General features: G+C 38.2%; 1 protein-coding gene across 9 annotated transcripts in view; it reads right to left on the minus strand.

Moving 5' to 3' along the window:
- The window catches only part of LOC141919421 (cohesin subunit SA-2-like), a 64128-nt gene that overhangs the window by 30674 nt on the left and 18671 nt on the right, over nucleotides 1-14783 (minus strand). For all 9 annotated transcript variants that reach the window (XR_012621978.1, XM_074814958.1, XM_074814955.1 and 6 more), the window contains 5 exons: nucleotides 13961-14112; nucleotides 12764-12837; nucleotides 12187-12310; nucleotides 7151-7249; nucleotides 4995-5074 (listed from right to left, as the gene is read on the minus strand). Coding sequence is in view for 8 of the 9 variants with exons in the window: in XM_074814958.1 (XP_074671059.1) it covers nucleotides 4995-5074; nucleotides 7151-7249; nucleotides 12187-12310; nucleotides 12764-12837; nucleotides 13961-14112 (529 nt within the window). In the remaining variant the exon portion in view is untranslated. The remainder of the gene's footprint in view (nucleotides 1-4994; nucleotides 5075-7150; nucleotides 7250-12186; nucleotides 12311-12763; nucleotides 12838-13960; nucleotides 14113-14783) is intronic.

The following is a 14783-nucleotide window of genomic DNA, read 5'->3' on the forward strand; positions in this document are numbered from 1 at the left end:
TCTGTTGTTATCTCCCTCTTTCTTTTTCTACCCTGCTGTCATTGCAGGTATTTCAAGATGACACTGTGGTGATCAGAAAGATAACATGGTTGCCGCTACAATATAACAAGAGTCCTTTCCCACCCACTTTAAAATAGGATTAGCATGTTGCAATACACTGTGATTCTATGATTATGCTGTGACAGAACACGGGGAGATGCACATTAGACAGATGCTGTAGGGTATGCTGGTTTAGTTAAGAAACATAACCCTATGAGACATGCAATTCTTATTTTTTCTTCTTAACTCTTCAGACAGGAAAGATGTCAGAAGAGAACTCAAGGTGCTGGAATAGAGGTGCATGATGGCAGAAAATTGCTGAAGTTAACTTCCAAGAAAGCATAAACCTGAGAATGGAAAAGAGGAGATGACAGAGGAGAAAGCACATGCCTTTGTTTCATTTTGGTCTTTCACTTTTGTTTGGAATAGGCTTGACAAAGCACTACCATAACTCCACCTGAATTGGAGCATGATGGACCTGAATGAATCACGAAGGAGCTATGAGGAGCTCCATGCCATTCCCTTTTGACAGTACAGAATCTGCTATAAGCAAGTTACTGATGCAAGAAATCAGAACTGTGCAGTGTAATTTGCTTCACTGCTTCATATGCTACTTTTATCAACTTCAAGATAACATTTCTCTATTTTTCCTAAAAGCTACTAAACAAGACAAAGGTGGATAATTTCCTTATTTGATGCAAAGCATGTCTCTCCAGCTTAATTTTCACAATCACATGAAAACACTTTTTAGAATAGCATTTAAGCCTTCAGTAAACTTAACTGTTCTTCTGCACAATGGCTTCTCTGAATAACCTTGCTAGATACAGTGAATTTGCCTAACAAACATCAATTTCTCCTCTGAAGTCCATGACTTAGCTATGAAATAACCTCCAGAACCACAGAGTTCAACTCTCTGCTAACACTGAATTACTTGTCACGGGACATCTACATCTACCACTAAAACTAATAACATACATTACATTATTTGCCATGGCATCCTCTGCCAAATCCATTTTTCGGGTTTCTCCTACTGTGTAGCCCCTCCCTCTCCAAACTAAAACACCCTTGCCCGTCTAGTTGAGAATCAGAAGGGAGACTAAGATTTTTAATCACAACAGAGATGTACCCCTACTTGACTTGGGCCTCCTGTGCTAAGAAGGAAACTGGGAATTTACAAGCCTCAGTTTCTTGACTTTTAAGTTGGATTAACTCTACTGACCACTGTCAAAGCACTGTGCTGAGAATTAATGTATTTATCAGCTCCATTAAATGGTTTTTAAACTATTTATGTGAAGTCCTCAGTGGGTGCAATATACTCACAGATCTCAAAGGCAGCTCTTCTAGATTTCAGACTTGAGAGTTTTGTGTATAAAACTAAGTTTAATTTCTAGTTACATTTAACTAATGTAATACAAAGTAATTTTCCCCTTTGCTATTTACATATTCAAGCTATTCATTGATTTGTGCCCCTACCTGCACCACTTGTAACCTTTCCTCATTCATCTACTACAGTTACCTAATTACTTTTGCTGCTTTTTTCCAAAATCCCTCTACTCTTTTAGGCAGTTAAGCACACAGAAATGAACAGAATTGTCTGGCAGTAGGCACACTAAACTGATTTGCTTCCTAAAGGGCAATGTTTTCAGTAAGATTCCTTGGTCTCTCATTGTCACTCCTGTTCTCTCCCTCTTTATTTCCTTCCTAGTTCTACTCCCTCTCAGATCCTTTGCAACATTAATGCTAACAATTATGCATAATTCAGTAGCATTAATAATTTCTATTATGCTAAACCTCGTAGGCTCATTTCAGTTTTGGGATCACATCACACTGTGTAAAAATAGAAATCTACTAGCCCAAAGACCTTGGCATTCAACTGAGACAACAGGCAACAAACAAGAAGAAAAAAGTCTCAGCTCACAGAAACAGACAAGATGAGAATACAAACATGGATTTGAAAAAAAACAGGTATACACATAGTGAGAGGGTTTTGAATCAGCACTGGAATTTTTTTTAATAATGCAACACATCTAAGTGAATTGAAAAGATCAGTGTTTTCACCACCTCTCTAGCTAGCAAGAGAGAGAATGTAAAGGCCAGCATAGCAGATTTATAGGCCAGAGGTATGCAGAATAATCAATGTATATTCAACAGGACTGGACTGCAGTGATGGTTAAGAGGTGATCAAAGCTGTTACTAACATACATGGAGCACAGCTCCACGGCAACCATAAAACATCACAAAAATACTTCACTGGCCACAAGGTCTTGCTACTATACTCACCCAAAAGACAATTATGGAAGCCAGTAAGAGAGTTACTGATACAGTAAATTTTCCCCAAGAAAGTCACAGAGCACCCAACAGACTAACTGGAGGAAAAAAGTTACTCCTGGCCTTGCTTCTTGCCAACACATGTCATTAAACAACAAAAGATTCATTCCAAGATTAGAGACATGTTCTAAAGGTCAGTACCTGACCAGTTAGGATTATATTATTTGTTAAAAATGCATGATTCCAAATCAAATATAGGGAGTTCATGAGATAGAGGTTCTTGCCAGTAGCTTTAAAAATAGAAGCTTGATCTGAAAGGTCTTTCCTGTCTCACTGAAAATGCAAGTTGGGCAACTAGAATTCAGTTGCCAAAGTTGCAGATGACAAAAATGAGCCATCCACAGAGAAGCCAACACAGTATGACAAAAGCAGAAAAAAAATTGATTACATCAGTGCATACAAGTAGAAGTGCCATTTATACAAGCTGCCGTTTATTACTCTTTAAAGGCAGGGGAGTTGCTGTCCCCAACCCCATTTCATGCTTTACTGCATGTATCAAGCAGCATTACTGCTCAATAAGCAGATACTGGTTTTGAGCTATGAGAGGCACCTATTTGACACATAATAGCCCTGAAATTTCTTTGGTCTGCAATACCAACAGCGAGTCCTTTCTGACACTACTGTAGGTACTGAGGCATAAGCTCCTCCCCTGGTAGAAAAGCATCTTGATGCAGGCTCTTATCAAGCAGTCTGTACATGTGACTGTATATTGTCTGCATTCTCTTCACAGGGGTTTTATAGACTGAACGGTACTAGCTTTATCAAAGAGAAGAGCTGTCATTGAATTTGTTTACTGAGTCCCCAATTCCCACTTTCATCACTCCAATAATTAAGCCAAATCAGCAGGGCTCAGAGCAACTGGGGAGGAGGGGGGCAGAAAGGAGGATGGCTATGCAACAGATGAGCAAAAAGAAAGAAAAGCATGTATTTGCTAGGCCTCCACAGAGCCTAATTAAAAACAATTTTGAAATGTATTCATTTTACTTATGAAAACTACATTTTATGATGGAGAAATGTCATTCAGAAAACTTTAGAAGGCATTTATTCACATTGGAAATCATATTTAAGAAAAATTAGGAAAAAATTGCTTCCGGGAAAAAAAACATTGATCAAACTTTTATAGCTGCAGCTTGCATTAATGAGAACATGATCCCTTATAATAAAGCCAGAGATGATAAACAGCTGCAGTGCCAATACAGCACTTGTTAGTTCAGAGACAGAACAAGGACAGCCGTAACTGGTGTATAGCATCTTTGTACTTCAACAATGGTGTGCTGCTCCTCCTAGCACAGGAACACATTATACACACAGACACAGCATTGTGCTTTGTTCCAATAGCTGCACACCATGGAGAACCAAGGGATGCAGAAATGGACGTTGTAAACACAGAAACAATATAATCCTAGCTACTACTAGTGAGAGCCAAACAATGGTACTCCCTTCAGAAAAGCATACTATGTTCACAGCATCATATGCTGTTCTGATGTGTATGTTGAAGTAGGCCTAGAGAAATGCCACTCAAATCAATGGAGTGTGAAGTGAGATAGGGGACCAGACTATAAAGAAGCACTTCAATACACAAATGTACTTGAAATTTAATGTAAATACCTATAACACCATATTATTTGGTTCATTAAAGTCTACTTCCTCACCTAGCAATGACCAATACTTCTGACTTAAAACAGAAAAGCAAATCCCACAAGGCTGTTGGACAATGTGCCATGCTGTACGTGGACGTAAGCACCTGCATCAGCTGAATTCAACTGATACTCTGAGACAGAAGAGACACTTATTGAGTCCTAACGTCTCAACTCTAATAACAATGAAATGCAGTGGGAGTTTTATTCTCCTTTTGCTTTGAAAAAGAGGGACAGAGAATTTATTCTTCACATATTTTTCAAATAAAGTCATTTCTAAAATAAACATGCTGCTCAAGAATGTATCAGAAGAGGATTCATATACTTCTGTAACATGAGTCTAGTTTTTCCCCACACTTCCACCTTGCTATTATCCTACCAAATCTATGCCTGATGGGTAATTTCCCAAGAAAACAACTCTTCTGTTAGCCTTCCACTTCAACAAAACCATACACTTGCTCATTTCCTGTCATTCAGTCTGCTGTGGGCTCAATAGCTCCCAGGTTCTCTGCCATGGAGCCAAGAATCTGAAAGTCCAAATTCTAGCAACAGCCTCAAAGCTCAAGGCTTCCTGCATCATGTGGGGAGACAGGGAATAGGCAGAGTTCCCTGAGCTCCTGGTCAACGCCTGGCAACCGTGGGACAGCAGACGGGGTGGTGACCCCATCTTCAGTGGGGACTTCCCCCAACACAGGCAGATCCTCTATTTGAGAAAAGCCAAAATGAAAATATGGAATTTCCTTTCAGAGGGAAGTATAAAGATATGAAAATGTACTTTTCATACTGAATCTCAACACAAGGGTTTTCTTAACATTAGTATTTCCCACAGAAAGAAAATGCCACGTCTTGAGCAGCTTTAACTGTAACTCATATCCTGCCAGGAGCAACTGTTTCCCAGCATGTAACTGATTACAGGAAGATTCATCAGGATTTCATCTGGATCTTGTTGCCATTAAAACAATACAGTAAATTAAAAAAGAAATTATTTACTGTGACATAAGCATCAAGAGTTTCATGGCTTGAACTGCTACTTCATGGTCCTTGTCCAGAGGCATGGACACAATTCGATCCTAATGGATGTAAAATGACAATAAAAAGATGTAACATGGTTTGTTCTCAATAAACATATATTTTTTGCTACAGCTAGATCATCTACACTAGTAGAGCAGAGATTTATTTTTATTTCAGCAGCTATTTCCTAAGAGACATAAGGCAACTTGATTACTACCAAGTAGTTCCCCAGCCCCTGAAAATTAACAGCATGTTAATTTTTTAACTGAATTAATCATGCAGTAATATGATATTTTTTATAGATGTAATGTATGCGTTCACAAGAAATCAACTACAGTCTACAAAATTAAAAGTGACTGACAACTTGTTTCTAAGATGTTACTACTGGCACTTCGGTATGTTAAATGAAGGTAAGCCTCAAATTACAAGCATTATATAATCAGATTCTCCCATCAACAATGAAGTGTGTGTACCTACACGTTACAGAAGCCAGTGCCTTGCTGGAAAGACAATTAGGACTTGAGTCATAAAGGTACTTCGTGGAATAGCAGCACTACTGCTGACCTCCAGAATTCACACTATTGTAACTTAGTACACATGCAAACACCTCAGAAAACAGTGGAAATTTTCCTGTCCTATGTACCCAAAAACTCGCACTCCTCAGCGTGGCCTACATCTAAGGTATATTAAGCCTTTGGACTTGCCTGTTTTGGGACTAACAGCTTTCTCACTTAACATATCATTTCTAAATCTCTAGTTTCATTTTACTTTGCACCTTCCTTTCCACACCTTGCAGCTGGGTTGTGAGAGAAGTAAGTCCATAAATCCTGAGTTTGAACACTCAAGGGTAAGAGAGGGAGCATGCGAAACTCCCGTTTGTGGGAAATGGACTGATGGTTATATGATTACATTTCCCATCACTGAGAAAGCATGATTTAAACTTTGAAAGATTCCAGATCAGTCCGTATTTTGCGTGCAGCTGTTTGGGTTTCTTTTGTTTAGAGGGGAAGGAGTTGTTAAGCTTGGGTTGCGTTTTTTTGATTGAGGCATGGGGTTTGCAACAATCCATTTGTATAGCATTCTCCACACAGAGGGAGATCACAGTGCAAGCAGACTGGAGCTAGTTCATCAGTCTTCGAATACTAATCCTGCAGTTGGTTACACAGCTTACAGCAACCTTCTTATAGACAGAAAGATAAGGGACTATCACATAACTGTTTAAAACAGGGGTTAATCTTAGATAGCCGAGTTTCAGTCTGAATAATTTATTCTTAAGATACCAATAGTAATCTATTTCTCATTCTCTGAGGATCTGTTATAGGTATTTTTTACTATTAGCAACTGCTTTGACATACAGGTAGGCCCTGCACCTTTTGCAAAAAGAGCATGAATTACCACCACATGCAGGCATTGATTATGTACTGATTCAGAGGGACTGAGATATCAATCACAGCATCTTGAGCTTTCTTATTCAAATACTGAAAAGGAACAGCCCCTTTGGGATACAAGTAGCTGACAAAACCATTACCAAGGGTAGAATTAAAAAAAGTAAAGGGCTTACTTCTTAAATGAGTCAGGATGTTGGAATATGATAAAGGCAGTGTACAGGGTCAGTGCAGTCACAGAACAAGCTCTCAAAATTACAGCGTATCACCTGACTTGTTCAGAAAGGAGATAAGGGATCCTTCTTCAAGATTAATACTAACATGGTGGATCAACAGAGAGCCATTCCCACATCAGTGTGATACATGGTCAGCCAATCCAGTATCTACAAGGTTAACCCATTATCAGGAGCAGCAAAAAAAGGGAGCTTTAGAATATGAAATTCTTTGGCATCTGCTAAAGATCCTGTAAAAAAATCTGGGCCATTCTGGATGAATGGTGGAGATAAGTGACCAGAGTGCACGCTAACACCATTTTGTGCGTGAGCTAAAGTGAAACAGAAAATTCCACAGAAACAGAGGGAAACATCTCTGCAAAACTCCTTGATCCACTCAGTCAAGCAGGCTGTTTCTGCAGTACTCTAAGCTCCTGTCAGTCAAGAGAGTGGGGAGATCAGCTCTGATCAAAACATCAGAGCTTACTGTGTATATACCCAATCCAGACTTACAAAACAGCAACAGTAATCTATTTACCTTGAATCTGCTAGTAAAGAGATCCATTCTGGAAACAAGTTCTCTTCTGCTATAAATTCCCTGTAGTCCCAGAAGACACTTCAACCGCACTTCAGCTTGCTACAAGACAAAGAGAAACTGGTTAACAGGAAAAAACATGTATCTTTGATGTTACTCACTATTGGCATTTATATTATGTAAATAAGAGTTCTTTGTGGGTGCCTACAGCAGACTACTCAAATACTGCCTCATCTTCTTTATTACTGTTATCAGTAGCATGCACACACACACACACACACACCCCCTGTAGTGAGCCAAACTCAAAGATGACAGCCTGTGTTAGGCTCCCTAAGAGGCAAAAAAACTCTCACAGACCTTACAGTTAATAAAAGCAACAGAATGCAAAAGATGCAGGAATTGTGCTATTCACCTGTTAAAGATACAAAGACAAGAGTATGGATGACCTACTTAATACAACCAGCATTCTTCCATACATCAGACTTTATTTGCATCCTTTCAACATTTGACTCAGACAATCGTTAAACATGGACAAGGACTCCAAGAAATTCTGGAAGATTTCCAGAGGAAGAGGTACACCTTAGAAATGCACTGGCTTATCACTGTGGGTTCTTACAGATACAGAGTTAAATGTTATGCCTTCTCCCTATTTTTGTTTTAGACTAGAATGCTGTATTTTAAACATTCTAAGAAGGAAAGGGTTGCTTGCAATTTGGCCTAATTACTTAATTTAGGCACAACATATTTATCCCTGCAAGGTGTTATTTCATACTATTAGTACTGCTGCTTCATAGAAGCCTCAAAAAGAAGTCTTTTCTTTATCCAGCTTTTAAATTCTCATGCATATTGCTACACTTTTCAAATGACAAAGCTTTAAATGGCATTAGGAAAGTAATTTTGAGAATCTAACATAGAAAAATCACCATGTTCTGTAAATTTATAACGTTAAGGATATCAGCAGAGACACTTAAATGAACTGCAGGCTTTGAATCAGTCTCTTCATATTTCTTCCTTAACTCCTCTTGCTAACAATAGCAGTAAGAATAATCAAGGAAACCCAAGAAAGGAGACCACCTACACATAGGCTATCCATTACTACAAGTTCCTGTTCACCTGCTTCGATGGAAAGCAAAGGATGATACCCAGTAGCAGGCTTTGACCAACAGTTTTGCGTAAGACAGCTTTTTGCTAGAAATATAAAATGAAAGATCAACAGGTAACAATGAGTACTGCTCTCAAATCTGCCTATGACACACCAGCAGTACATACTCTATATCGTACTTTAAAATTAAAGGACTTGTCTGAGAAAGAGACTGTTACTTGCACCTACTGCTTCCTACAGCCACAAGGGCTCCAACAGCACAGAACTCACTCACAGTCCTAACTTGCTACCCACCACTGCACACTGGCACAAACTCAGCTCGGCCAATGTACGGAAATCCTGGCTTTAGCTGCCCTCAGTATTTTATCACAAGGCTTTGCTTGTGAATAGGGACTGCTTTAGTGCTTGGGGAAAAGAAAAAATAAAAGGAAAAAATTTTGCGATGGTTTGTTGGATGGTCACATAGCCCTTGGCACACAGCTAGTAATGTCATTTGCATTTGTCAGTCAGGCAGCATTCAAGCGTAGGTCTGCAGATATAAAGTTTAATACATTAAACTACACCACCTGCCTTCTAAGGTATCCTGTTCCCACCCGAAAGCTCTCACTCATAACCCTATATGTATATGTTTCTTTTAAGTGTTGAGAAAATTAACTCTAGTAACTATGAACAAATAAGTACTTCTACGAGTTCTGCTATTTTCCTATGTTTTCAGCTGCATTTTCTCCTTCTCAACCACCTCTCCTTTTCTAGATTCATTGCTCCTCATGGTTTTAGAAGGATGTCAAGTAGTTTTGAATGTTCAAGAAGCTATCTCACTACTTACCTTCAGCTCCTTTTGACAGTAATGTAGGCAAGTACAAACACCCAGCCATCTACTCCCCTCAGCAGAACTACCATTCTAATCTTGACAAAATACCTGCCTGTTTGGTCTTTCAAAGCTGTGACAGAGTGAAGGGGAATTATGTAAGCACATTTTCAGGCTACTCTGAACATACACTGTCCCTCAGCTGCATCATAGTATATTTTAACCCTGACCTGCAAACAGACTGGCAGAAAACATCAGAAAGACAGTGGGCAGCTCTAGTTACCTCAGAGAGTTCTGCATGGGCTCCAGCACCGCTTAGACACATTCAGTTACGAGATTTCAGCCTCACCACTATCACAGAGATGGGGCCATTCAATAAGCCTTACAAATACAGGCTGGGACCTGGATGATTTGATGGGGTTATTGGGTCATTTTTTTCTCCTTTACAGTCCCCAAATAACAAATTGGGAAAACTAGGTCTACTTCTGAATTACTCCTGAATAGCAAAGGCAATACAACTTTCCTGCCCTGTCAAGGTAAAACAATTTTTAAAACTGCCCTCCCTCCCCAAAAAAATCAGTGCATATGCAGAGACATGACCTGTGGAGCAGAAATCCACTATGTTAACATGACCATTTGAAGAAAGAAGTACTTCAGAAGTACCCATAACCATGGAATCAGTTTCTATAGCCATGCTGAATGGGAAGCAAAACTAAAAACCTTTTCAATTTTCTGAAATTTGCCAGGAGGATCACATGGTCAGGACACAGAAATTCTTTTCAACAGTAAGTTTCTGTTTCCACAGGATTTCTTTGAGTGTTTTTCATAGTCTAATGAGAAAACCTCAATAACTTGCCCTGAAGTTCCAGACAAAGCTATTGTAACGTGGTAGGAAGGTCCGAGTGTGCATCTCCAATGTATTCACCTTCCTGTCTGCTAGTTCTGCCTTCCACTTTCCCCATCCTTATTCCTCATTGTCTTGACTTTTCTGGTCTTGAACTCTGAACTTTTTATACAGCACTTCCCTTCAACATCTACAGCTCAGATCAGCGCTGGTTTGATTGGATCTGGATGCCGATTTAGTAGCTATATATTCCCTTAAAAGAACACTACCGCCTCTGAGCACAAGTTAGGTGCCTGGATTTCACAAATGCACTGATAGGTGACTGGGCTTACAGACAACGTTGTTCAACTGCACATATCTGTCAGATTAGTATCAACTGTTGCTTGGTCTTCAAAACTAAAAAGTTAAATTATTTCTAGCAGATGAACATAAACTATTCAAAAATGCATTTTTACAGCACTGTCCTCCAACTCTTACAACTGGGCCAAAGACAGATCCTCATACACAATTTTGAGCATATTACCACTGAATTCAGAACACCTTCTTGTACCTAGGAAATAACCTTTCACATAAAAATACAATGTTTCATATCAGGATATAATGGCAAAATGGTAACTCATGGGGAAGAAGGAATGATTATATTCAAATAAAAGACTTTGAAGACAAAATGTTAATTTTATACTTCCCCCTTCTCTCCCCACTTTAAAGACTCCCAAATGATTGAACTTAATCTCTGTTTACAGTACTGTAGATGATGCTGGCCAGGTTTTCCCCTGATGTTAGAACACTTTTGTGGTTGTTCCACTCTAGGGCCTAAATTATTTGGCAAACTTCTTTACATTATATTCTAAAAGAAAATTGGCTCTGGGAGGTATCAGTTCCTTGCCACCCGCCCCCAACAAGATGGGATAGAAATGCTTATCAAGGAGGAGTAGTGGGAAATAACATTCAGATGTATATAAAAGCACTGCTGCCCCTGTTGCTGCCAAAAATGCCCTGCTCTCATTTTGGAATCGGGCAATTTAACAGTGGCTGCAAATCACAAAGCACAGCTGGGACTGCAACCACCAGTAATGGCACACTCCCAGGTCTCAGCCAAATGTGGAATATGGAAGACTTCTCACTTTATCTCACTCTGCTTGCATCTACATTGTTTTCAGATAATAAGCTTTAGAAGAACAACCATTTCCAGTTCCCAGTAAATGACACTGGATGAGTAGATGAGCTATGTGCATTAATCAGAGACACCAGCTGTTAATTTTCACTGTACAGCACTGGGAATGAAGATACATCATCTTCAAAAATGACTTTTTCTTTTGAGAATCCTCCCAACTGAACATATACTAAAAAGATATTCTGATCAGATAAAACTTATGCAGGAAAAGACAACAGTTCTTGATACATTTGTGTTCTAAAAATCTAACTACCTGTACAGTAATTGCACAACACAGGGAAGTAAGAGGCTTTGTGCTCCCCCTCCTGGCTTTGTGGTAAACTACAATTCCACTCACAGAACACAAACATTACCTAAAGCTGACAAAAAACTGAGGATGTTTTGGAATTTATATAAAAGCTATATATACTTTAAAAGGTGGCCTGAAGAAGTAGAGTGTGCCAGTTTCGGTAATTAGCCATTCACAATAAACATCCCTATCCCCCTAAAATCTCTCATGCACTTTAGAAGCGTGAAAAAAAGTATTTTTTGAGTTACTGTTTTCTGTTGGTTATTTTTTTGTTTTGTTTTGGTGGGGTGGGGTTTGTTTTATAAACGTGCCCCTATTCAAAAAGAAAAAAAAAGCTTACTATAAGGAAAAGGAGAAAACCCTCTGCGAAATGACTGGACTTTCTGTAAATATTTTCTATACCCATTTAATTCCAAATGAGAAATACAATATTGAAGTCTATTTTACTACAGGCAATACCTATTCGTTATTTTAAATGAATCCATCAAACCTAAAAGCAGAATTTTAATCAAAGTTTAACATTGCCTGTGCTTAAAGGATATAGGCCATTTTACAATTCAGTAATGACTCCCAGTTCAGTAACATATGAAGATAACTGCACACAGGGACACACACTGCTACTGAACTGGAAAAAGTGTTCTCTGTTATTTAGTGCTACAATGGCTTTAAAACTAAAACCTGAAATGGGGAAGAAAGTAAACTATTTTTTGTACAACCACAGTCTTAAATATCTTCTCTCAAGAATTTAAATGTTAGGATTCTTTAAAAAAAAATTTTGTAATTCCTATCTTCTGCCCCCAGTAAGAAAAATTAAAACTTTACCTTGTCATACAGCATCCACCCAATGTATTTTAAGTAATTATCATTTAAAAAAGCATCTGGGTATGTTTTAATCCAGCTGCCAAATTCTTCAATGCAAGTTGCTCGGATCTCAGGGATCACATCACTGAAATTATAAAATTGTTATATTAATACATTAAAAATGTGTAATAGATATTAATTATTTTATTTGCCATATTCTTATTTTCTGGAATTGCAGAAGCATGTATAATCCAAAATATTACAAGTATCTTCATATCAGTGTTCCAAGTTAGTCTTCAATAGACAAATAGGCCCCTTTTAGCTACAAATGTTTTAGGCAATGATTTTTTTTTTTTTAATTCTGGATATCTTTTCATTCACAAATGCACTGCTCTATAGCCAGAAGGAAGAACTTAAGAAACATACTTAAGAAAGGTCTTTTCGTAAGCCCAAATTCTTTAAAATAATTTAACTGCTACACTTTCCTTGACACTATCAGTGCCTCTAGGATGTTTAACTTGATTCTCGTATCTGGATAATCTGAGCAAGAGTTTCTTGGGAATGCATACACACATCACAGCTTTATTTTTATTCTTACCAGTATCGGTTTAAAAAAGTCCCTTTGAAAATAGCATTCATCATGTTCTGTATCTCTAGAAGTTTATGCTCATACTGAAATACAAAGAGAACTGAATGTTAATATTGGTCCCACAATTCACTACACAAAAATGTTGCATCGGTGCACTTACAATACTACTGTGGCGCAAATTGCTTGTATCTATCAATACAGAGAAAGATACGGAATGGCTATCGAGCAATCTTCACATATAGGTCCAAATGCTCTTTTTATGCACTTAAACAGAGAAGAAAGGCAGACAAGAGAATTTTCAAAATGCACCTATTCCACAGCTGAGCCCTGAAAATCCAGTTATGAAGTTCTGGAAACCTAAGTCACTTAATAAAAACATTCTCTCATCAGCAGCATCAGAAAGGATGACAAGTTTAGGTTTTCCCCCCAATACACGTTTCCTCTGTTCTTCCCGTAAGATCAGATTTATGATGATACTAAAAACCCCTGTCTCACCCAAACACTTCTTCCCACAAAAAAAGGGGTTGTTCCTGTAACAGAGAAGTCCATAGCCATCCAAAAGCTCAGAACACAGGTAATTGATTCTAAGGTCAGGAGAGAAGGAATTATGCTTGGTGTTCATACATCAAGTCACCTCTACCCTCAAGCCAGAATCATTTCTTATAGTTATAGGCTTGTCTCTGGGAGTTGATAAGGAGCTGTCTGGCTGAGCAGGGAAGAAATGACAGAAACTGAACAGCAAGAAAGATACAGGTCATAGCTGAAGTTACAACTATTTTTACAATGCATTACTTATATGGAGATGACAACTATTCTTTGTCCTTTTTTATTCATTGAAATTCAGTTCAAGAACTAACATTTTGGCTTGTAATTTGTATAAACATATGCAAAACTGCACTCCCACAGCACCAGAGCTACTGATGGAATTACATGTGTGTGTAAATCCATATTTGTGTAGAGAGCAAGAGCTAATGATGCTAATTTAGAGAAGCAATTAGTAGGACAGACATCACAAGTTAACAGTACATAGGGCAGTTATTACCTTAGTCATTTTTGTACCATTTCGTCTAGCCAGTCACAACTGCTCTGTACCATGCATTAGATAAACATATAAACCTCAAAGAACTGCAGTGACCCAAAAGCAAGCTGTCAGCAATCCCTCTTTTTACATCTTCATGCATCTCCCATACAAGACACCTGCCTAACCTCTTTCCTTTTTCTATCTAGCTGGTCAAGTCTGTAATTGGTCCTCTTGCCACTTATCCTCTTCTTCTCCACCTCATATAATCTTTGAGCGTTGTGCTTGTTGACATCAAGGTTCAGATGTATGCTTACAATTGCTGTCAGAAGTTTCATTGCTAAAAAGGAAACAAATACCCGTATTTAGCTTAGCTCACAGATATGTAGCATAAATATATTCATCACAAAAAGGATATGCTTAGCCAAATCCAGTTTATTATCCAAAATACAAACACTACTAGATGATAGTATTTTTTTTAAATAAAGTGTTTATTTTAAAGGCAGGCAATGATTAAAAAAGGAAAATATAGTTATATTATTGGTGATTTATAACTTTTGGCCAGAGTTCTAGTCAAAGTAGTAATATACTAGACAACTCTCAGTTTGTGTAATTTTGAGTTTTCTGCAAAAGAATCTAGAGTTGTGAAACAGGTGACTTTCAGTTACAAAACAACAAAAAAAACCCAACAGTGAAGCTAGCCCATAAAAGACCAGGAATTTTAATATTTTACTTGAATTGACAAAGTCACCTTCCTCTAAGGATCATTAGATGATCTGCATAGATTTCAAGTGGGGGTTTTGAGCCTCCAAAGCAAACAGCATACTGTAGAACAAATTATACTTTAAGTGCTCTTTGCATGGCAAAGATGGTATTTACTGGCTTTAGGGGAAAAAAAAAAAAAAAGTAGAAGCTTTAGTATCATCGTGATGCATGAAACAAAAATGTGTAACAAGCAACGTCCTTTTTAGCACAAGATAGCACCTCTCCAAAGGAAGCTTTTCCAGGTGA

Source organism: Strix aluco, chromosome 2, assembly GCF_031877795.1.
Source record: "Strix aluco isolate bStrAlu1 chromosome 2, bStrAlu1.hap1, whole genome shotgun sequence".
Taxonomy (NCBI): domain Eukaryota; kingdom Metazoa; phylum Chordata; class Aves; order Strigiformes; family Strigidae; genus Strix; species Strix aluco.